The sequence below is a fragment of the Diadema antillarum genome, unplaced genomic scaffold, assembly GCF_040938485.1.
Source record: "Diadema antillarum isolate AM-2024a unplaced genomic scaffold, OU_Dant_1.0 scf00000180, whole genome shotgun sequence".
Classification (NCBI taxonomy): Eukaryota; Metazoa; Echinodermata; class Echinoidea; order Diadematoida; family Diadematidae; genus Diadema; species Diadema antillarum.
In genome coordinates, this window is record NW_027271069.1 from 1088469 (window position 1) to 1114978 (window position 26510).

Here is a 26510-nt window from a genome sequence, read left to right on the forward strand (position 1 = left end):
TAATACAATAAAGTCCTTGAGACCAGCAGTTTTCTTTCATTATGTAGAAATCTTAATCTAGCCAAACTATGAAGTATATGAACATGTACAGATAATGATCTAGGATCTGAATTCTTCATTCACTGTAAAGAGATTTTCATGACCATGTTTGATTATAATGGGAGAGGACTGTATTACAAATGCTTCCCTATAGGGTAGAGAAAAACAGAACTGAGGTATACGTCCAGGCAGTGATTGGGAAAAGGTGTTGAGGGAAAACACGTGCTTGGAATGGATCATGAATCTAAACCCTTCACAAATAAGATCTTGGTGCCAACATGAATGGGCGTACTCTGGAATCAATTGATGACTCTGTGATTGAAAAGTCAATGTATCCAACCAATAACTTGATGGAACTCACAACAGCTGGACCAATATGACACACAGCGAGAAAAGAGCTCTTAACACCCCAGTTGTGTCGGATGGTTTTGATAGACAAGAATTAGGCAAAAATAAACTCAAGAGATTTTAGTATAAAGAAATATAAAAGTGAAAAGAAATGAAAGAGCAAAATGTCAAAAAGAAACAAGTACTATGGAAATGCCCTACATAGAATCAGTTGGGGGTGAGAATACAGCAAAGAGTCTTTTAAGGCTTGCTCTGGTTATGGAATTCGAAAAAGAAAGCAAGAATTATATGTTTTTTGCTGATCTTTGCTGTTCACATTCAAAATGTCATTCATTTTCATCTCGTAGGAGGGTAAAGAGAAGATAAGAGAGTAAACACTGGTATTTTACAATGTTTGTATTTCCCGAGTTTTACTCTAAGAAACTATCTACAAACTGGCAACAATTCACATGGCATCATTTTCATTTGGTCGGGGATGTAAAAAAAAATCAACAAATAAATAAAGAAAAAAAGAACTGTGCAGATGCACATAAAAAGTATTACATGTGACTTTTCACCATTCACTGTGTGCCCGGGAAAATGATGTGAACGCATGCGATTCAAGGTGTGCTTGAGAGAATGACGTGAACGCACGCGAGGCATGTTTTATACTTATGGGCCTCCCCAGCATTGGCGTTGTTCTCCCAGACACTCGATGTGTCGATAGTAATCTATATAAATATATGATTGATTTAATAGTTCACATTTTTGTTAATTCCTTAACTTGATTTTACTGTAATTGCAAAACATAGAATTATAAGTATGATAATATATCTCTTCCTTGTATATAAATCTTCATTTATGTTACATTGATAAAATTTCAATGTTAAGACATCAATTATTATAATTGATCACTGATTTACAAAATGATGTGAACTGGCAATCCTCATACTCTCATACCCTTCCTGAGCATGCAAGCAACAATTTGAATGGCTGTGTGTATTTGGAATAATTTCATATGGTCACTGAGGAAAAGATTAAGTACAACTGTACCTACGAGGAAGCCGGCACAGGACTAACAGCTTTTGGTCATCTCTGCAGGCAGGACTACGCAAAGATGATGAAGCACCTCCTTGGGGTGCAACTGCTGCTGCCAGCCGGAGTTAAATCATTAATCTTATGATTCACAGATCCTGGTCTTCTCCGCTGACCCCCACTGGGTCCTTTATAGGAGGGGACTTTGAGGCCATTGGTGCCTTGACCGCTTGCTTTATACAAGCTTTTATTACTTCCTTACTGCCACATGAAACAAATTATAATTCTCTCTCTGATACCAACAGGTCTTATTCACAGTCCCTTGTGGTGGTAATAAACTTCCCGACACAGGCTGTGGTTTGTTACTTCAGGGTACGCCGTCTCTCTCATAGAAACAGGCCCCTGTAAGCCTAAACTGACCCCTCTCCTTAATTGTTTTAATATATCACATCAATTCATAACCACACACACACTAGTTACCATGGAAACCAGATGATGAATCCTACACTGACCTCCTGGAAGACACCTTAGTATGAAAAAAACAACAACATGTAAAGATAACAATAAGAGATATTGACATGAGGGAATAAGTCTCAAAGCCCAATTTAGGCACATCTTTTCCTTGGGTGCATAAAACCTACAGATGTGTTTTGGACATCATCATGAGGGGACTACTCCAATGAATTTTGACATAACAAAGTGCTACTACCTTTGTCAAATCACAGTTTCATTTCTTGTACATGTTCTATGTTGGAGATTGATATACTGACTGCCATTCGAGGGGACTATTAAATGTGTGACAAAATACCACACTTTTAATAGGACAGCGTGCAAGTCATCATCCGAATATTGCCCTCTTCCACAGCTAGACCAGGTAATGGCGAAAATTATCACGGGTAGAATTCCTTGTATCACACTTTGGAGGGTAAATGAGTGCAAAAAAGATGTATGTTTTTGTCATGACTTAATCTTGCCTCAAGCTACACAGTCAATATCATGGCCATGAGTTGTTTGTGGAGTCAATATTCTGACATGGTTCTCCTCGCACAAGCAGTTGTGTATCCTTCCACAAACTACTGCGTTCTTCATACAAAACATGCACGGTGACAGCATAATTTTCACATCATAAACTGGACTACAGACACCAAAATAATGAATATAACTTCCACATGGTTATGACATCTGTCTGCATTACCATCATTAGTAACAGAAGTGCATAGGCTTTAACAATAAAACAAGAGAGCATGATAATCTGATCCATAACTTTCTTGACCTCATTAACACACTCACTCACTTATCGGCATTGAACACATGGGAATTCACAATCAAAGTGCCTTTGACCACTTATATGGAAGAAAGAGATTATGCACTCACTTTCAATTTTATGAGGTAAGACGGTTCTACAAAAAGATGCACAAAAATCCACAACTAAAACAGCAAACTACACAGAAATGCATTGACTCTGGATTTGTGCAAAGAGTCAAGCCTAAAAATTGAACCAAAACACTACATCTATTTGACAAATTTTCACTCTGTATGAATGAATATAGGCATTAAAAATGTCTGACACTGTAAATGACCTAACTGCAAATTCATTTCCCACTGTGCAGAAATATTACATAGGTCATAATTCTGCCCTTCACATATGCAAACAACTTTAGTCCAGCATCGCTACTTATACCAGGATTCCGCATACAGCTTGTTTATGAAGCAACCCATCATGCACAAATGGCACTTGAAGAAGAAGAAAAAAAAACAAACTTCCGAAGTGAAACATGGGTAAGGCAAAAGAAATGATCTGTCATTGACTGACTATATATTAAATATTAAATTTGTTTCAACATGATCAACAATTACATATTCTCAAATTTAACCTTGATAAATTTTTCACTGCAAGCCACCATATCAATAAAGTCATTTTTATTTTCTTTCATTATCCTGCTTGTCATCACTTCTCTTGCTCTCCTCACATCTAAAAACACCCCATGCATGGCACATCTAGTATTCAAGTGCCAAGCATGTGTTAGGAGCCAACAAAAAATTTCCTACAAATCTCATCAAAATATCAAGTTTCAAACTTTGAGTCTCTGTGTTAATTAATGAAAAATGGAAATTCTCTTTAATTTCCAGTTGCAACACCACACTCTCATAATATCACACAATTATCACACAATTTTCTCTATTATCTTTGGTACAGCAACTCTGCATATAATGTCCATGGCGATTCAAAGTATTGGGTCCTAGAGTGTTGGAGGCATTGACTCAAGTTCACAAAGGTAGTCTGAACAAAACCCACAGTTTAAATTTACTTCATGAACTTCAACACGATATCATCTGTTGAGAATGAGAAGGGCAGTAAGTAGTCTTGAACACTATGGGTTTAGCGACAACTTTAACGCCCTTATCATTCTCAACCGACGATATAGGCTTACCTTTCACACATGCGTACCAGAGCATGGTTATCATTGGACGCCTGTCGGTGCACCCAATCTGTCACGCACATCTATGTTGACAAATTTACACAATCCATGAGCTTAAGTTAAACCACCTTTGTGAATTTGGGCTGTTGCCACCACATACCAAACACTGAAATATATTGATGGATTGATGGATTGATGAGTTGCGTGACTAACCCCTCTCCTGTCAGAAGACCACACATGCTTTCCAACTGAGAACGTTCTATCTTTCTTCCACATCGAACATCATGAACGTACTCCCATCATTGTTTGTCAATGTGATCTATTGTCATAGAATACAATCTCCATCCTCACATTCACGACATGATTTTGAGAGTCAACACAAAGAAAGTCATATAATGGACACTCATATTAAGATGCTTCACAATATAAATAATCCAGTATACACTACTGCTTTTTAGTCATTAACATCAATCCCTTTCTCTTGTCTCATGTATTTTTTTTAAATATCTACTTAAAAGAAAGTACTTGGCCATCTTGACATGGACAGTTGTCATTTCAATGAAAATCAATAAAATTGTATGCCATGTAATCGACAGAAACATCACATACGTCGGACTCATGTTTTGTTACCTTGCAACAAATCTCAATGATCAAACTCCCCAAGCTCATTCCATTGGATAGCCTCATGTCGGTATTGAAAGCATGGGAAGTAGTGCTCTGCAGTCTAAGTAATAGTTACTTTACAGCTTCTGAGCTCTCGAATTGATCATTAACTTTCATTCTTTTCAAGGTGCATCAATTCTGGCAGAAATTTCATAAATTTCCTGATAGCATGCCACAACTTTAATAGCTTCAATAATACATTTTTTTCCCCTTTCTTACATGCATCTACTCTCTCACTAAAGAATAGAATATGTAATCAAAGCAAAATTATTTAAAGCAATTAATTTGAAGTACCTTTCTGTATGTATGCAATATTACATACGTGTGCTGGAACTTTACACGCAGGGATAGAAAAATAAATGCCACAGGGGGCAATAAATACAGGAGTACAAAATAAAAGAGGACTACAAGGCGTTATGTCGGTGTATTCTTCTGTTCTGTTTCCGTGGCATCATTAAGTCTATCTTCTTCTCCCGCTGAAATTACAATGGCGTCATCATCACCATCATCTTGTTTCATTTCCGTCTCGACGTCTTCGTCGTCGTCGTCGATTCCCTCAAACTTCACGCTGCTTATTCTCGCTCTAGCTAGAGGATTCTTCTCTGGCTCGCCAGGGTCTTCAAACTATGGAAACATCACAAAAAACTCAGACAGTCAGCAAAGTAGAATCATGAAATGTAATCATGACCATTCATGGGTTCACTGATATCAAAATAATATGGTTCTAGGGCAAGTACCCCCTGGACAATTACCCCAGATCCTTCCCCTGACCCTACCCCTAATCCTAATCCTAAATTAATCCTAACCCTAATCCAAACTCTTATCCTAAGCCTAACCCTAACCCAAATCCTTACTCTAACCTTATCACGAACTCATGTTTAGCTGAGGGTAATTGTCCAGGGGGGGGGGGGGGTTGCCCTGATACGTGAAATATGCATCAAATATTACTGTATCAAAAATTGATCAGTGCAGCAAAAAATAAATAAATAAATAAATAAAAAATTGCCTAAGATATCTGTAAATCTTGCGCCCTTTGGATAATGTGACTTTTCATACCACTTCTTTTCATTCTTTCATAAAAGCAAATTATCAGTAACGAAAATCTTGCATCAAAAGCCACTACAAACAAGGAAAAGCAGAAATTACGCGGTGCATAATATATGTCCCCACCGGAAGTAGCATTTAGTAGCAAAATGTACAAAATAGGTAAAAAGATCAAGGTCAAAGGTCAAAGAAGTCAAAGGTCAAAATTCTGTGTAGAAGTTTTGAAGCCCTCACCTAGTGCCATCACATAAAGCAAACGGAATCGAAATCGGGTTAGAAATGGCGAAGGAGTAACATTTTGTAGCCAATGTACAATATAGGTAAAAAATCAAAGGTCAAAGGTCAAAGAAGTCAAAGGTCAAAATTCTGTGTAGAAGTTTTGAAGCCCTCACCTAGTGCCATCACATAAAGCAAACAGAATCGAAATCAGGTTAGAAATGGCGAAGGAGTAGCATTTGGTAGCAAAATGTACAATACAGGGGTGGTATTCTGAGACTGTTTTATCTCTGTTGTAAGTCTGTTGTAACAAATCGGTATTCTGAACACCGTTTTATCTCTGTTGTAACTTATGTTGTAACTTCTGTTGTAACTTGTGTTTTATCTTGCGCACTCTTTGCCTGCGCATACCATTGTCTTAGGGTATGCGCACACGCGTAACAGTGGGCGCAAACCTGAACACCCATTAGATTACACGGTATTCTGAAAACTGTTTTATCTTCTGTTGTAAGTCATGCCCCGTGCAAATTTATGCTTCTGAGATAAAACAGGGTGGAAGGTGTTTTAACTCCGTTGTAACTTTCGTTTTAACTTAAGTTAGATAGTGAGATAATTCATCAACTCAATATTGTGGTATGCGAGTTCAAAATAAAAAAAAGATATGCAAAAAATAAAAACAATGTATGCACAGAAAGGCAAAAAAATATACCAGTTTGACAAAATGTAAACTCATTCCACAATACAAAATTTGGTAACAGTAACATTGCAAGTACATACGCGTTGCATTATTATGCACAGAGATAAAAACACAAACACATGAAAAGAAAGGTTATAACCGGCACCGTCGGCAGTTTGTTTTAAGCACTATTCACCTCAAAAATATCTTTCAAAATATTAAACATTTTTTTATATGATTTCACTATCTTCACCAATAAGAATTCATTATCAGTACCTTTGGGTGTTTCACAGATATTTATTGCTGGGGATGGCGCGAATCCTGAGAAAAGTATTAGAAGTCTAAGGTTCCATGATGGAACTTGACATGATATTGATCTCCAAGAGATATCTTGTGAAGATAGTGACAACAACAACAACAACAATAATAATGATAATAATAACATGGCATTGCAAGGGCTTAACTTAATTTAGAAGCGTCTAGTTCCCCATAAACCATGAAATCTGGGTTCCTCTTATGAGCGCCAGATATCTTCTTATTTTTTAAACAAAATTTCAAATAAAAAGACTCAATCTGAGATAGCTTTGCGAATCCCCTACTGCACCAACTATACGTCAAAACCGGTAAGAAGGCATAATGATCAAGCTTCTGTTATGACTTTATTTCATCTCTGGCTCTCTTTACCTGCGCATGCCATTGTCCTATTTGTGCGCACGCCAGAGAATGAGCGCTTGTTAAAACGCGCAGAGTTACGCAAGGCGCATTTGCCCAAGGGAGAAATCTTATTGGTTAAAACGTCTTAGATGCTACTTCTAACAAAATTTCCTATTGGATATGATTATTTGGGTGGGTGTGGCTTTCAGGACTTAGAACACCGTTAAAACGGTTCTCAGAATACCGATTTACGACTGTTTTAGCGGTGTTGTAACTCACAGACTTACAACAGAAGTTACAACAGAAGTTACAACAGAGATAAAACGGTGTTCAGAATACCACCCCAGGTCAAAAATCAAGGTCAGAGGTCAAAGAAGTCAAAGGTCAAAATTCTGTGTAAAAGTTTTGAAGCCCTCACCTAGTGCCATCACTTAAAGCAAACGGAATTGAAATCAGGTTACAAATGGCGAAGGAGTAGCATTTTGTAGTAAAATGTACAATATAGGTAAAAAATCAAGGTCAAAGGTCAAAGAAGTCAAAGGTCAAAATTCTGTGTAGAAATTTTGAAGCCCTCACCTAGCGCCATCACATAAAGCAAACGGAATCGAAATAGGGTCAGAAATGGCGAAGGAGTAGCATTTTGTAGCCAATGTACAATATAGGTCAAAAATCAAGGTCGACGGTCAAAGAAGTCAAAGGTCAAAATTCTGTGTAGAAGTTTTGAAGCCCTCACCTAGTGCCATCACATAAAGCAAACAGAATCAACATCGGGTTAGAAATGGCGAAGGAGTAGCATTTTGAAGCAAAATGTACAATATAGGTCAAAGGTCAAGGTCAAAGGTCACAACTGAAATTCTGTGTATAAGTTTCAAAGCTCCCATGTAGTGCTATCATATAAAGCAAACGGAATCAAAATCGGGTTAGAAATGGCGAAGGAGTAGCATTTTGAAGCAAAATGTACAATACAGGTCAAAGGTCAAGGTCAAAGGTCACAACTGAAATTCTGTGTAGAAGTTTCAAAGCTCCCATGTAGTGCTATCATATACAGCACACAGAATCAAAATTGGCTCATAAATGACAGAGAAGTAGCAAATTGAACATTTTGATCACACACAGACGCACAGACGGACGGACAGACGGACACACAGACACACACACATACGGAGCCCGTTTCATTGTCCCCTGCTCGAACTCGTTCGGCGGGGACAAAAATGTCTTCATATTTTTCTTAATTCATTTTCCATTCTAGCATCAAGCATGAGACTGTGTTCCAGTCAAATCAATTTTAATCATAAATGTCTCTTAATCTCTTTATAAACATATTCAATGACCTATTCCTGAACAAAGCATATGGTGGAGGCTCAAGTAATATCATAACTAAATAACATAATTGACTGAGCTGTACTATTAAAAAGAAAAGGAGTGCAGTTCATTCTGGTTTTGAGACTGGATTTATCAAGGAATGCCTTTATTAGCCATTGGAAACAAAGCATCATTTTGGTTGGTTGCAGGTAAGAAGCAGAAAACAGATCAATGAGAAAAAATAAAAAATAAAGCAAAACAGGATAAACACACACAAAGACAAGACCATGTCAACGACAGTTAGTCATTGTAAGTAACCTTCAGTGGGCTCCTAGAAGAGTGGTGAACATGTTGTCTTAAGGCCTTGCTCGGAGTAATTTTCTTCAGTATCATAAAATTCGCCCAGTTCACATTTCTTTATGCACAGTCTTTCTTACTTTTTCTTCACTCTCGTCCAATATACAAAAAAAAAAATTATTCATTTCCATTTCCTATCAAGACAAAGGAAGATTCTCTTACGACTTCAAGAAATATCATATTGCACTTCATTTTTTGTAGGGGGGGGGGGGGGGGTCAAAATGAAGAGAAGATTTCCAGGTAAGGGATGTTATTGTCATATTCTCCACCACAGCTCTTTCCAGGTCCCATTCAGTAACCTTGTGCAATGACTCAGTGACGAGTCAGCTGTCAGATTTTCTTCAAACATTTTAATGTCACACAAACCGCAGGCTGATGCATGACTTGGATATTACTGATTTCATTGCAATGAACTTTCTCTTGTGAGGTAAACCCACCACCTCTATAAACTTCAGATAAGATTGCTAGTACCATCAATTAATGCCGTTTGAGAAACATGATACCCATGAAATAAATATGAAACACGTTTTTGTGCTCTAACTTCACACTCAACAAACTATTCAGTGGAGTGGTTGCATGATCTCTGACTATCATATATTCAGCCAAACATTTGTACATGATGTATATTTGATACATATGATCATCATTTACCTACAGAGCCTCAGGGCTACCTAAAAAAAACACCAAGTGTATGAGCTGTTACTTTCGTGAATAAGGTCACACACATTTTCACAAGATGTTGTTTTCGCAACTTGACACAGAGACTATCGTAAGTGTACTATCACCCTAGCGTACGGCGACATTCTCCCATGTTGTAAAAGCCCCGTTCTGACATTGATTTGCAAAATTGGCGAAAATTAAACCCTCTCGAAAATAACAGCTTATATAATACTTGTGGTGTATGATAACACACATGGTGGCTTACCTCTTCTTTCTCCGCGTTTTGTCTCCTCAGTTCAGCTTTGATGAAAGCTGCAGCAAGAGAAGAAAAAGACAGTTGATGTATGAACAAGAGCTTGATGAGATTACATGATATTCAGTCATTCCATCTTTCCTATTTACTGGGATACAATGCCCTATGAGAAAAACACATAGGAACACACATGCAAACACACACTTACATGTGGTAATTAACTGGCGCAAAGTACAAAATTATGCTAATATAAACACAATATTATCTATAGCAATTGCAGTAGCACCTCATGTGATTGTGCATTTACTTCTTGTAACATGCACATGTAGCCCTAGATACACAATCAAGAACACATTCTGTGTGAATTGCAGTCTGGGACATGATCTCAAGACAAGATTTTATATGCGAGGTATATGTGTATTATACATTTGGTGCAAATGCCAAATCGAACTGCCGACAGCTGATGTTGAGTACAATTGGTACAATAGTGTTACTGTACATAAGGTAAAATCCACTTCACTGTGTTAAATCGATACAGAAAGTTCTTGATTTATACGGTAGAACCATTTTATTAATCAAATTATGCATACTTTTGAATTTCTGACATTGAAGTGACATGGCATACTAAAGCAGATAAATATGTTAATAAAATAATTTACGAGCACCCCCGTAGCACCAAAATGAAGTACATCCGTGCATTATTTGAGTAGGGCAGTTTAGAATGGGTCCAACTCCACTACACTGGCAGAATAATGGATGATGTATAAGAGGCTATGTACCTGTTCACTGCCAGGAACACAACTACCCTGGGTTTTCTGATTTGAGCCCCATGGGTTTATTCAACATAATTTACAAGTACACAGGCTGAATACTCATAAGGGCAAGTGTAGACAGAATTATACCAATATTCAGAGCAGGAAAGAAATAACAGGAAAATCAGTCAGGTGAACAGTTAGAGGACTAAAGGAAAGTAAGTGTGATACCTGCATACCATTAGGTGAGGTGAATAAATATAACTGAGAAAATACCGGTATATGACAGTGGACATAATAGGATTGGAAGTCTACACTAGGTCAGGCCTTGATTATTCATGTGAAGTGGCCAGTGACAGGGTGGACCGAAAGTGGTGTACCATATACTGACTAATACGTATAGCAATATAAAGTCCTGTTCACAATATCCCTTTATTTGTAGGTAAATGACAAAGAGACTCCAACTTTCTCCTACCTCCCCCCACCCTCACAGCTCCAATCCACAAACGTTTGCAAAGACAGATCTAAACTTACCTGTGATAATTGTTCCTACTAGTAGAGCGACACACAAGAAGATATTCCCGACCAGTGAGTTGACTTTGTTGACGAGAACACCCATGATCAGGGTGAAGGCAATGCCAAATGTCTGCAAGTATTCAAACAAAAACACATGCACGTAGGTCATAAGTCATAAGAATTTCATTTTTGTTCTTTTTTTAGTTTACTTTTAATACCTAAATACAGCATTATTTGACTGCTCAAAAAAAAAAGGAAGAAGAAAAAGAAGAAGATTGTGACAAATATGTTGCTGACTGATTACAGATTTATCTTAAGATGCTAGCTCATTCGGTTTGCGCAATAAACGTCCATGACTTTATTTTCTCATGAGAATTTCATAAGTTTGCAAACCATGAATCACAGATATTTTGTTTAAAACCAGCTCCATGAAAGAGCATTATTACCCATTCTCCTACATGTGAACTTGGGTGTGATATGTACGGTGCACCTGCACAGAAGTTTGAGGGATGTGGACACACAAACCTGGAGGTGTGGTATGTGTATCGTGCTAAAGCAAGGGCCAATCATTAACAACCATCCTTCATCAGTGCTCCTGACTGTAAATCGTCATTGACAGCTGTTCAGTGACCCCCACCATAGTTACCTACCAGGCCTGCACTAACATTGAGATATTTTGCAGGTCATTGTACTAGTCTAGGAGCAAGAGCTACCAGCACATTGCATTCCTTCGTGATCACTGCTCTCCCTACCTTCAAAACAACAATGGGAGCCACATAAATCACTTCGGTCATCTATCATTTGTACCATATTGCTTATTATCAACCTGGAAGAGAAGATCCATAGTTTCACATGTGATATACCGTAAGACCATAAATGTTTGCGTGCATTAAACTTTCGCGAATTTCACAAGGAGCCACGATTCACAAAAGTGAAATACGCGGGAATGCTTCTGGCTGCACAATGCACTGAATGCTAGTGGGAATTTGCAAAAATTTCTTCCCGCAAAAAAGACTGTCGGCTCCTATTCATGAAAGTCTCATGCCACAAATGTTAGTGGTTTAACAGTATGAAGGACTGAATATAAAGCCAAGCTGATGAGAGATATAGGAACAAAAATCACACCTAACCTTAAATTTTGTCAGAGGTTTTTTCCCCTCTTCTATTATCCTCTCTATGGGGAGGCAAATGCCAGCAAACTAGTGCACCATTTCTTCATTTCAATGAAGAATATATACTGTTTAACCATGTGCTGTTCTCACTGTATAAGAAGACTATAAGATTTTGAGATGTCACTATAGTGGACTAACAGAGAGAAAATATTAAAAAATGCAACAAAATGAATATTTCTCTATTTTTTTAAACATGTTCAATCACCTTGCTACTAACAAATGTTAAGGGCAACATTATTTCCCTACAATGTAAATAAGGTAAAGTGCTCTTTTTTTTTTAACATATGCTACAAAAATGAACTTGAGACATCACAAATATTTATAGCCTCTCATAACCCAGGCATGATTTAACAAAACCTTTCAAAATTCAGAGCTTTTAAATGGATTGTCTAATTTTCCTCGAACTTGGCTGATGTGTGTCCTACTACTATTTCTTCATTCGCTGAATCCAAGTGTACATTTGGGGTGAACTAGCCTTAAGAATATATCAATAACACACCACATCTCTATAGACTATTGAATAAGCAGTAAGAATTTGCTTAGGAGAAGAAGGAAATGATGAGGGTCTGGGAGGCAGACTACATGCCAAGAAGACATTGATCTAGATCTCTATAACAATACAGACACTGTCATGTGGTGTTATAAGAGGCAAATGTGTATGCCCTCATGGACATGAGCAAAAAGTGTAAGTAAATATGCACAGGGCACTAGTGTCAAAGATGACAAGAAGTCAGTATATTGACAAACCTCTCTTTGTAGGACATCAAACACAAGAATAAACTGTGTCAACACCAAAATGTGTTTGTATTTGAGCAATTTCTCTTTTAATGGGAGGAAATCCCAATGCAGTTTCTCTCCAAATGACCTCATTTCTGAGGCAATATCAAATATATACACACACCTGGTGTGCAGTGAGCAAACAAGAATGTACTACTCAGACAAAGAAAGGAATGACATTGAACACAGGTAAAAGTGCACAAATATGGCTCCCAGCTGATAATCAATTACAGTTATAAATTCTCCTCTATCGCTGCCTTGAGTCAACAGTCTTTAGTATCAAAATTGCAGTGTATATCTTACAGTGCAATAAAGCGACGTATTATCAGCACTTGGTCCTTATTAAAAGTAATACCATTTCATGACATTTCATACTTTCAGTCAACAGTATAATTATGCTTGCCTTCAAACCCAGAGTCTGCAATGCAATTGCTTGTAATTCGAAAATGGAAGGTTTCCAACAGGAATATCATACTTTAACAAAAACGCAACATTCTCCAAAAGAAAACAAAACCATCAGGTGTTGTGAAGACAATACAAGTGTCGATGATCAATACTCTATCTAACTGCCAGTGTTGGAGCTTGATTCAACACAGTTGTTGGGGATAGGACAACATTGCTAGCACTAGTACAGAACTTACAAATTACTCATTGAGCATTTTCACAATTAAGGTTGATCACCAATACTTATCACATCTACTCTCAACACTAATCATCTAAGTGCTTATCATCAGGACACTTATCTTCTTGAATATTAGTCTAGTAACATCAAGGAGAAGATTAAGCATGATTTGTTGTAATCTGTACCTGAGCTGAAGCGTTCAGCAGGCCAGATGAAGTGCCCTCTGGTTCAGGAAATGTCAGCTCAGCAGCAAACTCAAATCCAAGTGGAAGATATCCTGTCATGAAGAACCTGCGGTCAAGACAAATTAAGGGAAAGGGGCATGTAAATACACTACACTACAAACTCGACAGAGTTTAATTGGCGGCATTGTGCCCTTCCTCACCAACAAATTGTATCATCCTGACAATATATATTATATATTTGTATATATTGGCCTCAAAATGACAATTCAATTACACCAAATAGCACTATTTATCACAAGCATAAGGAAATGAGTCAAGCACAGTTCACATCATCTGTTCCTACTACTAAGATACAATTGTACCATTCTTATGAAACAAATATCTATATTGCTTGGCTTATCATTTTTGGAGCATATCTTTGCTGGGATGACAAGACCTTGTGTCTCAAATTATGGTGAAAATCACATAAAAAAAAAAAATCATCGTCAGATAATCAATTAAGTGTTGTCCTATCCAAATGCTCGCTGTCTTCGTCCAAAATTAAGGCCACCATGGCATGTCAAAGGAAAGGTGATTCCATTTGTTGAAGAGCTTAGGCTGCCATGTTTTGTTTGTTTGTTTGTGTGCTTTTTTGGCTCTCTTGAACATTGACACTTTTGCGGAGTCTAGGGAAAGTACCGCGGACCCTTCCCTGACCCTAACACTAATCCTGAACCTAATCCTAGCCCTAACCAAACTTTATACCCTGAACCTAATCCTAACCCTAATCTTTGCTCTAGCTTTATCACTAATCAGTATTTAGCCGGGGGGGGGGGGGGGGGGGGGGGAGGGGGGGATTGGAAAGACATCTCAGAAACGCCACAGCAACAATGCAGCGATGTCTCCACGACTTCCTGGTGAATAAGTTGTCACATTCTTTGGAGACGTCTCGGACATTGCCCTGGAGTTGCCTTCTTGGTGAGAGGGCAGGCTATTTCTGGTCTCTAGAGTTGCACAAGTCATGGCAAAGTCCAGTGAGATAGGCCCTTAACTAAATATGGCCAGTTAGCTAAATCTTCTGACTACTACAGTCAACCTTGGTTATCTAAAGTCAACCTCGCATAAGTCAACTAATCACCTATTAAAGGTGAAGGTCTTTTCAAGTCCTCTTGTCTTCATATTCTATATTGATTTTATTAATCCATCATACATCAAATTTTTTCAGAGTTAAAGCTATTTCTCCAGTCCAAATAGATTTGACTTTAAGCAAGCTTGACTGTAGTAACACGGGACCTTGTCATCTGTTTTAAAACACATTGCAGAGGAAACTTGAATCAATATTCTGGTATCCATACAAGGGTGAGAGGACAACTTAACAGCAGAGAGTCTTTTGGATAGTGTGGGCTTGCCAAAAGCCTAGCACAGATAGCTCACAACTCGGCCTACAGACTTTAGACTCCCTGAGACTTAGACTCCGTGCAAAGGAAATATGATGCTTCCCCTGATTGTAAGAGGCAGTCAAGCATTGTGAGATTATGGCCTGTCTGCAATACAACACCATGGCCGGAGTTGATGCCGCGTTGTCATGGTGACCAAGCAGTGGCTACCAAGGGGTTCTGAAGAGGAAATTCACAATTTCTTTTTCTAAAAATCTCTCCTTCGTCTATACTGCCGACTAAAGACTGGATCAAACCAATCACTTTACCAAACAGGTTTAACCTCATTCCCTTTGTCATCTTAGATTTCACTAGGATGCAGTAAAAAGATGAAGATTGGCATAAATATTTTCAGAAAAAAGATTGAATAATTTCACACGCTACTTACTATTACATTGCAAATTAAGTGGACTTCTTGGTGTATCATACTGGGGGGTGGGGTTATTGAATGCTGTATTCTGAATGTGAAATCCTACATTATAATCATCATGACAGTTTGACATGTTCTCAAGTTTTTAGTTCATTGAGCATTGCGTGTGTATTGAGTCTGGCCTGTTGCATGCTTAAATCCCATCATTGCCTGCAAAGCAATGGAAACCTTATCTCCCCATTCATACAACAGGAAAACAAGGATTTCTTGAACGAAATGCAGACATGGTCATGGATGTCCCCCCCCCCCCCCCCCCCCACACACACACACACGACTGCATTGCTTAGCCTGAAGTAAATCCTGGGAAATAGAGTGTGTCAAGGAAGGAAGTTGTTGGCTGTAATGGGCGGAACATTCTGCACAATGCTGCAAGAACGGCTCGTTCGTACGAGTCTCTTGACTGTGAAGCAGAAGACTCTCCAAAGATCAACCAGTGACAAGGTGCGTGATCGGGGGGAAAACGGTCTTTGGACTGTAGCTGCTGTGGTGGAACTTTTCCCTATCATCTTCAAAGGTTAAAAGAGTTACAAGATGCATTTTCATGAGCCAAACACATCTACAATTCACCAGTGTTTTCCAACGGCAGCCAGAATTTTGATTTAAAAAAACAAAAACAAACAAACAAAATTTTTATATAGAGCATTCCCTTGACAATCATATTTTTGCATTCTGACACAGAACATACATGACAAAACTAGAACAAAAAGTAGCCTTCAGGTGTATACATCCAATTGGTATCAAACACGGTAAATGACAAAATTTTTGCATGATTAATTTCCATTTTCTGTTGGGCAAGATGAATTTTGCACATGTCTCTAACTTTGTGTAATCAAAGACACAGAACAATATTACAAATAGCACGCAAAATTCATGTGGCACGAAATGCATGAAAATTTCCACTTTTACAGTGCGGGAATACATATTTATTTAGCAAATCTGCGACTGACAGCTCATATCATCATAAAAATAAAAATAAATTCCAAGTCAGTCACTCGTACAACATCTTCGTCTCATACTTCACTGAAAGGTAAGTTATAATCTGAACTAGAAAAGCACTTGGACGGTGTAGACCTCCACCAAGCAGCTAATTTCCACCAATTTACATATGTACACAATTATGTTGAAAATTACCCTTTTTCCCAATGAAAGAATCTTTTCTAGTGCCGTTACCTTTGCTTCCCGCTCAGTGCATGCACGTACACCTCAAAATACACACAGATTGAATTCCCTTGTTTGTGGGCCCTATTTGCCAATGATTAAAAAAAAATCTTTCAAAAATTCAAACAAATTCCATGATCCAGACAGTGATTCCATTCACTACCACAATTCTATCATTCGTTCCTTGGGTCAATATCCACTTTTCCTATAAATTTCATCCAAATCCATTTGCACTATCTTTTTAAAAATATTTTTTTAGCCACTTTGCTTGTCAGACAAATAAACAAACAGGCCAACAGACAGACAGACAGACAAACAAACCAATACCAGTAAAAAAAAAAAACATAACCCCCTTGGTGGAGGAAATTATGGATATTCCCAACACATGCCTGCCCCAGCATATTTGGGTTCAGTTCTGAATCTGGTAGGCATGTCGTGTTTGCAGGCAATTTGTCCCTCTGCGCGTGGGCAATAGATGCCTTACAGATGCAGCTGAGATAATGCAAAATTTACCTTTTACACTGTCACAGCATGCATGGACTAGAATATTGGCTCGTAAAACAGGCAGCACACTGCTTAGATTGATTTATAAATTCCCTCTCACTGAACAGTGTACCCCTTAAAGGGATGGTTTATTTTTAGTTGAGATGGGGGATTCAGACCTTAACTATTTTGCGAGATAACTAGAAACCGCTCATGAAATAATAATGAGCATACAAATCCACGAGGAATTCAAAGTTTATTTGATGAAAATTGGTTTTCAAATGACTGAGATATCCATGAACAAAGTATAACAAAGTGGTCCTAATAAAAGGTGGGTCCCAACTTTTATTAGGATCTCTTTCATTCTTTGATATCTTGGTCATTTCAAAACCATATTCACCAAATAAACTTTGAATTCCTCCTAGAATTGTGTGCTCTGTAATATTTCATTAGGGTTTTTCATTATCCCACAAAAAAGTTGGAAACCCATCTCAACCAAAACTATACCGTCCCTTTAAGGGTAACTTCATAACTCGTCCGGTCCATGGAACCATATATCGGAGATTTGATACTGTGTCATTTTATTCAAATATTCAGTATTAATCATTAGTATTTTAAAAGGTACAAATTGAAATTCCTCTTTCTTTGACTCCTATTTTGGTTAAAAAAAAGAAAAGAACTGTTTAATTTGAAAGAAAGGCTAACAAAAGCCTCTAAATACTGAATTCATAACTGGCCTTTTAACTGACAACAAATTTTAGAAGACTTAATTTTGTTTCTGTCTCAAAGAGACAGCTTTTATATATTTCGATCCTCTGATTTTTGTGCAGACTTAAGTGGGCATCTCAGTGACTTGGGGACTAGGTGACAATCTGGCGGCAATTTGACGGCAACTAGAGTCTTGCTCATCACATCAGCGCAACATCTCCAGGGAGTTGCAAGAGAATCAAACATGGTATGTTTGATTTTTGGGAGACTTTTTTCCAGTCTCAAGCTGGTCTGAGATGTCTCTGTGATGTCTCCTTTCAGTTGCTGCCAAGTCACAGAGGCCAACTTTGTCTGCGAAGTCTCTAAGGCGTCTCCGCCACCTAGCGGAGAACCATGGCTACCTACCAGCAACAATGTGGAGATGTCTCAAAGACCTCAGGGTGAATAAGTTGTCACCTTGTTTGGAGACGACTCTGACATTGCTAAAGATTCGTCTTCTTGGTGCAAGCACAAAAAATTTTTTTTCATGCTTTGAGTCACATGAGTCGCAGCAGTCGTGGCGACATCTATTCCAGTGATATATGCCCTTTACTGATTTTAACCAGTCCCATTTTTAATCTTTCCAAAATACAAGATAATACAAGGAGAATTTGTGGAGAAAAAAAAAAGAGTCCCTTCCCCGGACTTGGATGGGTCTCGGTGACAGCCTTTTACTCACCCAAGGAACGCGGTGACACCGAAGACGACCCAGATCTCTCCCAGCTTGAGAGTGAAGGTGAAGCAGGCCATGCCGAGAAGAGACAAGATGTACACTCCCAGCGTCGTACCCCTACCATGGAGAGACAGAGTGACGGCACTATTCATCATGTACACATATTCTATAAATGTGACGTCAACTTAAAGGTCGTACATAATCCCTTTTGCAAATGTAACAAAAGTTTCCATGATTACAGAATGGTGTTTCCCAATATCTACCATTGTCTATGAAATCTTACCATAAATACACCTTAAGAGTTTTTTGAAACGAGATGAAAAACTAACCCCATGACACTCAAGAATCTTTTGTAATAAAGAATAATGGTTGGAATGTTTTTGTTTTGTTTTGTGTTTTGTCCAATAATACATAGTGTTGGGAACTGACCTGTAGGACCTGGTCCTGTCCAGCCAGAAGCCTGTGACTACCGAACCAGCCATTCCAGTTATCACCAGAGTCAGCCCGATGATACCAACCATGACCTCTTGGCTCTGTGAATGAAAAAAAAATAGAGAAAACATATGAATAAAAATACTTCTTTGGTTTCTTCTTACTTTCTGATACAAGAATGAAGCTGGAGAGAGTCACATGGATACAGCATTATGTTTGATCATGATAATATTGTCATCACTTTTATTATCATCATAACATAAATATCATTGCCATGTGTCATCACATGAATCTTTTATTACCTCCACAAAGGAGGTTACGTTTTTGTGGGCGTTAGCTTGTATGTTTGTTTGTCTGTCTGTCTGTTTGCAAAATAACTCAAAAAGTTGAGAACAGATTTGGATGAAACTTGCAGGAAAAGATTACAATGACACGAAGAACAGATGATTAAATTTGGGTAGTGATCTCAATATATCTGGATCAAGGATTGTTTTTTATTTGATTTGATGAAGGATTATCATAAGCAAATAGGACCAACAGAGGAGGGAGTTCAAGCTGTGCACATTTGAGGTGTGCATGTGCACGCAAGTGTACACTCCAGGCACAGCAGGCAGCTCGCTTATGGAGGGATTCTGCTGCTGATGAAGTAGACTAGTCTTAGACAAAACAGTAAGGCGTCTTTGAAATCTTTGTCATAGGAAAATAAGGGTGATTTTCAGCATGCTCGTATGGATGGCTATGAGCTGCTTGGCAGAGGGTCCGCGCTCTCTGACTGCTCTTCTAGTTGTAACTTTAATCATTACCATCACGAGTTCTGCCATTACTTTCTATCATGACTTTCTATCATCATCGAGGAAGCACAGGTCAGAGAGAGGCCACCATCCCCCCCCCCCTTCCCCTTCTCCTCCGAAATGCAATTAAAGCAAACTCTGTTAATTTGATTACTTGAGTTAATCTGTCAAATTGCAGAAGTAAATTAACAAATTTCCGTGCTCCTTATCTTGTTCTCTGCACTCAAATCTATACCGGGACCTACCCATAACAAGCTTGCTTTTATGTAGGTTCTATCATATTTTTTTCCCCAAACATTTTCACTTCAGATCCAAACTTTCAAAGACTGAGTGAATTCTGATTATATTATAATCATATGTACAATGTATGTTTTTTCTTCTTCCTCTTCTTCTTTGTTATGCCAGTATTGTGTATTCATTTTAACAGACAATAAAGTATCTTGTATCCTCGCTATACCAGGAAGGTGGGCCCATCTCCCTGGCTAATACAGTCAAACCTGTCTATAGCGGCCAACCAAGGGAGATGAAAAAGTGACCATTATAGGCAGGTGGCCACTACATACAGGTTCTTTCACATATTTTTGTTTTTCTATTGGAAGGAGTTATTTTCAGTGGTTGTATATGGCAGGCGGGCGCTAGAAACAGGTGGTCACTAAGACAGGTTTGACTGTATATTGATAATTACTATATATTTCAGGACTACTTTATTGTGCATCCAACCTGCATATGATGCATCATTTGATATTTGATATGTCTGATGTATTTTTTTTTTTAATTGAGAGATATGACAATAAATTGGTATGAAAACTATTAAGTACTTGTGGAGGACACTTCATCTTCCTCTATGACATCACAAATGAAGATTGATCACATGAGAGGATCAAATTTCTGGAGCAGTGATACCTTGGAAATAACTCACAAAGTTTACCTGTCAGCATTCTGTCACTGAGCATGTGACTATTAAACAACCAGCATTTCTTAACTGCAAATGATCAGTGCCCATACTCACTCCTTCAGACCTTCATTTAATTACATGAACATGCCACACCTGGGTCACATGACCTACAACAACTGAAATGTGCGATAATGATCCCATGGGAAATTAAACTTTGTGCTCTATGGATTTTTTATGCCCCTTAACGAAGTGTCACTGGAGGCAATGTGTTTTTAATGGATTGTCCATCCGTCCATCAGTAATCAATGTTTTTTTCTTTGTACATTGTCTGTTGTGATGTGTACATCATTTTGATGTCGATTTCAAATTATTTCCTAGAAATTCCACAACAACAATAAACAGAGAAGAAAAGTGTACATAATATGGGTTCTACAGGACATTGATGTAGCAGTATTTTCAATATTGTCCACATGTTATAGCTGTACAATATCTGAAAAGACCTTTTCCTGACTGAAAAAAAAGAAGAAAAAAACATGAAGTCAGCAACACCGGCAATAATGGATATTGTGATGCTGAATAAACTGGCCATCACTCCAAATGCCTTCATTCATTTGTGCTCAAACACATCTTGAAGACTGTAAAATTGGACTCATGTCCTTCGGTTTGCAAATCATAGGATACATGTGCATCTGTCTGCAGTCTCCCAGCACAGACAACTCAAATAAGGGTTGTTTTTGTTGGAAGCACAAAGATTGAGTAGCAAATTTTGTTGAAAGGTCTTGGGTGAGTCAACAATCTCAGCAATACACTTTACTTTTTGGTTCAAATCAAAACAAAATGAAACAAAACAAGACAAAACATAAGATATGGTCTGTATATTATCACACAAAGTCCCCCCACAAATCTACCACTTGGCAGCTGACAGAATGCACCAAAAATGGGCAAAGTGTCACAAGTTCTAGGTCTCACATGTAAACTGAGATGGGGCGTTTACTTGGCATATGTTTGAAAAATCAACAATACAGTCAGATACAATATTTAGTATCACAACTGGCAATCTATTACAGGGAATTCTACAGGAATTGAAGAACATATTTCTGTATTTTCAAAAGGATGTCTATTAAACTCAATCAGGGACTAAAGAAGTCAGCTTGTATACTCGAGAATCCAAGCACAAACTTCACGTTGTCAAAAACGTGGATTGGGATGTAGTTTTAGGCTACCATCAAGGCTGCAGACAATTTATCTTACATCACCTCATAGTACTGTTTGATTTGCCTGTCTGCTCCTCTGACCCCTTTCTTTGTTCACAGATCAACAACAAAACCTGAATTGGTTTGCTTTCTTCTTCTCCCTCTCTGGTATATAAGAATGTGCCATGTGGACATTATTTGCTGACTGTTGCTCAGTGGCGGATCCAGAGGGGGGCACACCGGGCGCGCCCCCTGTTATTTTTTGTTAAAACAAAAGAAATAAAAAGAAAAAAATGGGGGGCGAGTACGCCCTCCCCTTTAATTTTGTAAAGGTGCCTCTCCTTTACAGAATTCCTGGATCTGCCTCTGTTGCTAGTCACCTCGCGCAAACAATGATGGCTTGGTATCATTCATTTGTTGCCAGTGAGCGAGGGCAGGATGCACCTTTTCACCTGTTCTTCACACAAAGAATGAAGCATACATAGAATCCTACACGGGCATGAGTTGTCATTCTTTCATTATGCCCCATCCAAGGGAAACAGCATTTTGTGTCCTAAAACCTAGCCAGACTGCAACCTCTGTGCATCATCCCTGTCACCAATAGTAATGACTGGATTAAAGGGGAATGAAACCCAAATTTATACATATCTGGATTGAGCAAATGTAGAAGAACACTTCAGTGACATTTTGAGGAAAATCAGACAATCCCTTCAAAAGTTATGGATTTTTGAAGATTTGGTGCCACCACTGCTGGATGAGAAGACTACAACAGTTGGTGATGGCACACATGGACAACGATTCAAAGAAAATATACAGATTATTTGTTTCATCTTTTATGAAGAGTACACATTATTCCTCCTCCTGATACTGACATATGTTAAGGGTAGTACAATCCCCTGTTTTCTGAAAGGGGTGGTTTTTTTTTTGTTTTTTTTTGTTTTGTTGTTGTTGTTTTTTTTTTTGGGGGGGGGGAGGGGTTCATTATAGGCCTAATACTGCGAAAGATGAAAATATGTTGAATCCTCTTTGTATCTTTTTTTTAGAGTGTCCATTACATGACATCGCAAAGTGTTATTGACATCTCATTCAGTGATGGCGTCACCTAAACTTTGAAAATCCACAACTTTTGAACGGACAGTCTGATCTTCCTCAAAACTTCATTGACATGTTCTACGAATATTGCTGTATTCACTGAATCCAGTTTTACATTTGGATTACATTTTCCTTTAACGGAGGAGACGGCAAGATCCAGAGACACAACCCTGCACAGATGGTCTAATTTGGCCTCAAACGGGAGACCTCTTGGGTTACCTGGCAAACATGTTGTTGATTGACTGAGCCAGCTCACTCACTCCTCCATTTGGTTGCGAGGCTCTAATGGCTGCTGCACCTTTTTGTCCGCAATTTGCTCAGAATATCATATCATGCCATCAAACACACCAGATGAAATTTACTTCAAATAGTGTAGACTTCATAAGTTCCTACATTAAATTTAGTCTTATTTCGGTTAATTTTTGTGACCTATAATATCAAACACTACTTTTACCATTCCTATTCAGATCTTATCAAAGTACAATCAACAAAAATGTACTATCTTTGTATACTTCCGTACATTTAAACTATAATTTTCGTATGGTTTTCAATCCTTTAAAAGTTCCACTTTACTCCCATTTTTGTCCAAACTGCACACACTAGACAGCATTTTCAAACTCCAGCTCTTCCCACCTCCCTGCTCCATTCCCTCCAAACTGAACTAGAAATGTCGCTACAGCGACTGGTTATACCCCGCCAAACAACATTTCATAAGCTTTGGTCAAAACAACATTTCATAAGCTTTGGTCAAAAAACTGAGGAAGTAGTTAAATCCGCAAGATCTTTCCTTGATCTTCTGCCATTAATATGCCGTTACCATGGCAACGTACTTTCGGGTACTGTCGAAAAATGCGTCTTGCACATCTACAACCAAAGGCACACATCTGTACCAAGTTTCATGGAAATTGGGCAAAAACTGAGGAAGTAGTTTGCAACACAAAATTTTCCATCATTTTGGCTCATAATATGTGAGCTGTTACCATGGCAACATACTTTTTGTCACTGTCAAGAAATGTGTCATGCTGACCTATATCCTAAGACAAACATTCAATATGAATTCCATGAGAATTGGAAGAACACTGATGAAGCAGTTTTGCCATGAAGCATTTTGCCCTATATTTTACCAATAACATGCCGTTACCATGGCAACGCACTTTTTGCCACTGCGGAAATATGTGTCTTGCACATTTAACATATTCAGATGAACATCTGTACCTAATTTCATGAAAATTGATCAAAACTGTGGGAGGAGTTCGCGACGCAAGATTTGTACCCATTTTTGCCCATAATATGCCGTTACCATGGCAACGTACTTTTGGGTACTGTCAAAAAATACGTCTTGCACATCTACAACCCAAGGCACACATCTGTGCCAAGTTTTATGGGAATCGGTTGAAAACTGAGGAAGTAGTTCGCAACGCAAGATTTGCAACGGACCGACCGCCCGACCGCCCGACCGCCCGACCACCCACTGATTCCTATATACCCCCTTCAAACTTCGTTTGGCGGGGGTATAATAAAAACTATCAGCCTACATGTTGTACTGGGTAGAGAATGGAATTTGTTTCAGAAATCTTCCTAATGAACCTACTCATTAAAGGTGCATGGTCCCCGTGTTTTAGTCAAATGCGTACACGGGCGCACAGCGCAAGTTTCCTATAGAGACCTACGCTATCGACTTCTTTTGGCGCTTACGCTTTGGCCCACTTTCCCGAGTCCGAAGAAGACCGATTCACTGTAGTCAGTGGTCCGATCACACTTCGGCTCATGATTCGGCTGAGGGGGATGACAGCTTCAGCAAACTTCTTTTGTGATGTCATAATAACAAGCACATATGCACGCACCCTGGCATTACTACAGACTGCGCGATGCGCAGAGAAGACAACAAAGGCAACGTTACTTAGCAACACCTACGCACTTTACTCTTGATGACAGCTCTACTTCGGTAATCTTCGGCAGTATCATCAACAGCGCCATCTACACTACCGGGACTATGCCCCTTTAAAAGCTGACATTCTTTATCATGAATAAATTCTCTTTGAGGCAGACATGCTTCGGTTTGAACCATCACTCGTTACCTCCGCCAAAGGGGGAGGTTATGTTTTTGTTACCGTTGGTTTGTTTGTTAGTTGGTTGGTTCGTTCGTTTGTCTGTGTGCAAAATAACTCAAAAAGTAGTAAACGGAGTGAGATGAAACTTGCAGGGAAGGTTTAGAATGACACAAGTAACAAACGATTAATTTTTGGTAGTGATCCGAGAATTTTTGGGGAATTTATGACAGATTTGTGATATTTTTGCAGGTAGGGTCAATGAACTTGGGAGTTCAGGCTGCGCGTATTTGAGGTTTGCATGCGCGTATTTGAGGTTTGCATGCGCGCACTTAAGTGCGTGCTCTAGTTTCTGCTAGGGTGAGGCGCGCGGTGCAGCTGAGGGTTTATGACATAACATTATTAACTAGAAATGTCGCTATGGCGACTGATGCCTCCGCCATAATGCATGATTCTCCAAATAGGCGTATAGTACAATGTCTTCACAATGTGTGATCCATGACAGTTTCACATAACTGGCAAAATATTGATATGACTGGTTTGTCAGAAATGACTTGAATGTTCACTTTCCTTGAACTGGGTTTGCTATAATTGTTGAAGAGTGCAGGTACACATATTTGGGGAATTGAGAATTTTTACTTGAATTCTGACGGACCCTTTTATAAGTTTATGCATTGAGTAATTTCCAAGGTATGAAGAAAGAGTGTAATTACAGTACAAAATAGATTTTTTTTTTTTTTTTTTTGGGGGGGGGGGCATTGAAACCTGACCTTTGACCCTTAACCTTTGACCTTTGACATTCTGGCTGGAAATTTCCTGGAGAATCTCCATTAGGTAATGCATGTATATATTACGTTTGAAAACTAATAATGCAAGCATTTCATATACTAGTGTATGAGGGAAATAGTAAAATATTGAGGAGTTGACCTTGACCTTTGACCCCATGACTATTGACCTATGACCCCTAAATTCCCTAGATAATCTCTGCCAGTCAGTACATGTGTATGTACCAAGTTCCATGAAGATACATTGAAGCATTTGTGAGAAACGTGATATTACATTTTCACCTAACCTTTGACCTTTTTTTGACCTTTGACCTTATGACATGAAACTCTCTCTGGAGAATCTTTATGCAGTAGTACATGTCTAAACCAAGTTTCAAGAAAATACCTTAGGGCATTGCATAGATATTGGGGAAATAGCAAAATTTTTTGCATTTGACCTTGACCTTTTGACCTTTGACCTCTTGCCAATGTCACTAAAATCTACTCAACTAATTGTCCCATCATACTTCATCCTTGGACAAAGTTTGGTGAAAGCTGCTTCATCCAATTTTGAGTTATCACGTAAACAGATAAATTTCAGGATTTGACCTTGATCTTTGACCTTTGACCTCAGTCCGATTTCACTAAAAAACTAATCAAGTAATTGTCCCATCATACATCATCCTCCGACAAAGTTTGGTGAAATTTGCTCTATCCAG

The 26510-nt window shown here is 38.5% G+C and overlaps 1 protein-coding gene across 1 annotated transcript in view; it reads right to left on the reverse strand.

Moving 5' to 3' along the window:
- Window positions 1-4898: 4898 nt before the first annotated feature.
- The window catches only part of LOC139723071 (choline/ethanolamine transporter flvcr2a-like), a 66653-nt gene continuing 45041 nt past the window's right edge, over window positions 4899-26510 (reverse strand). The window contains 6 exon segments of the mRNA XM_071634344.1: window positions 4899-5108; window positions 9659-9705; window positions 10933-11044; window positions 13671-13776; window positions 18583-18693; window positions 19006-19109. Of these exon segments, the coding sequence (XP_071490445.1) occupies window positions 4899-5108; window positions 9659-9705; window positions 10933-11044; window positions 13671-13776; window positions 18583-18693; window positions 19006-19109 (690 nt within the window).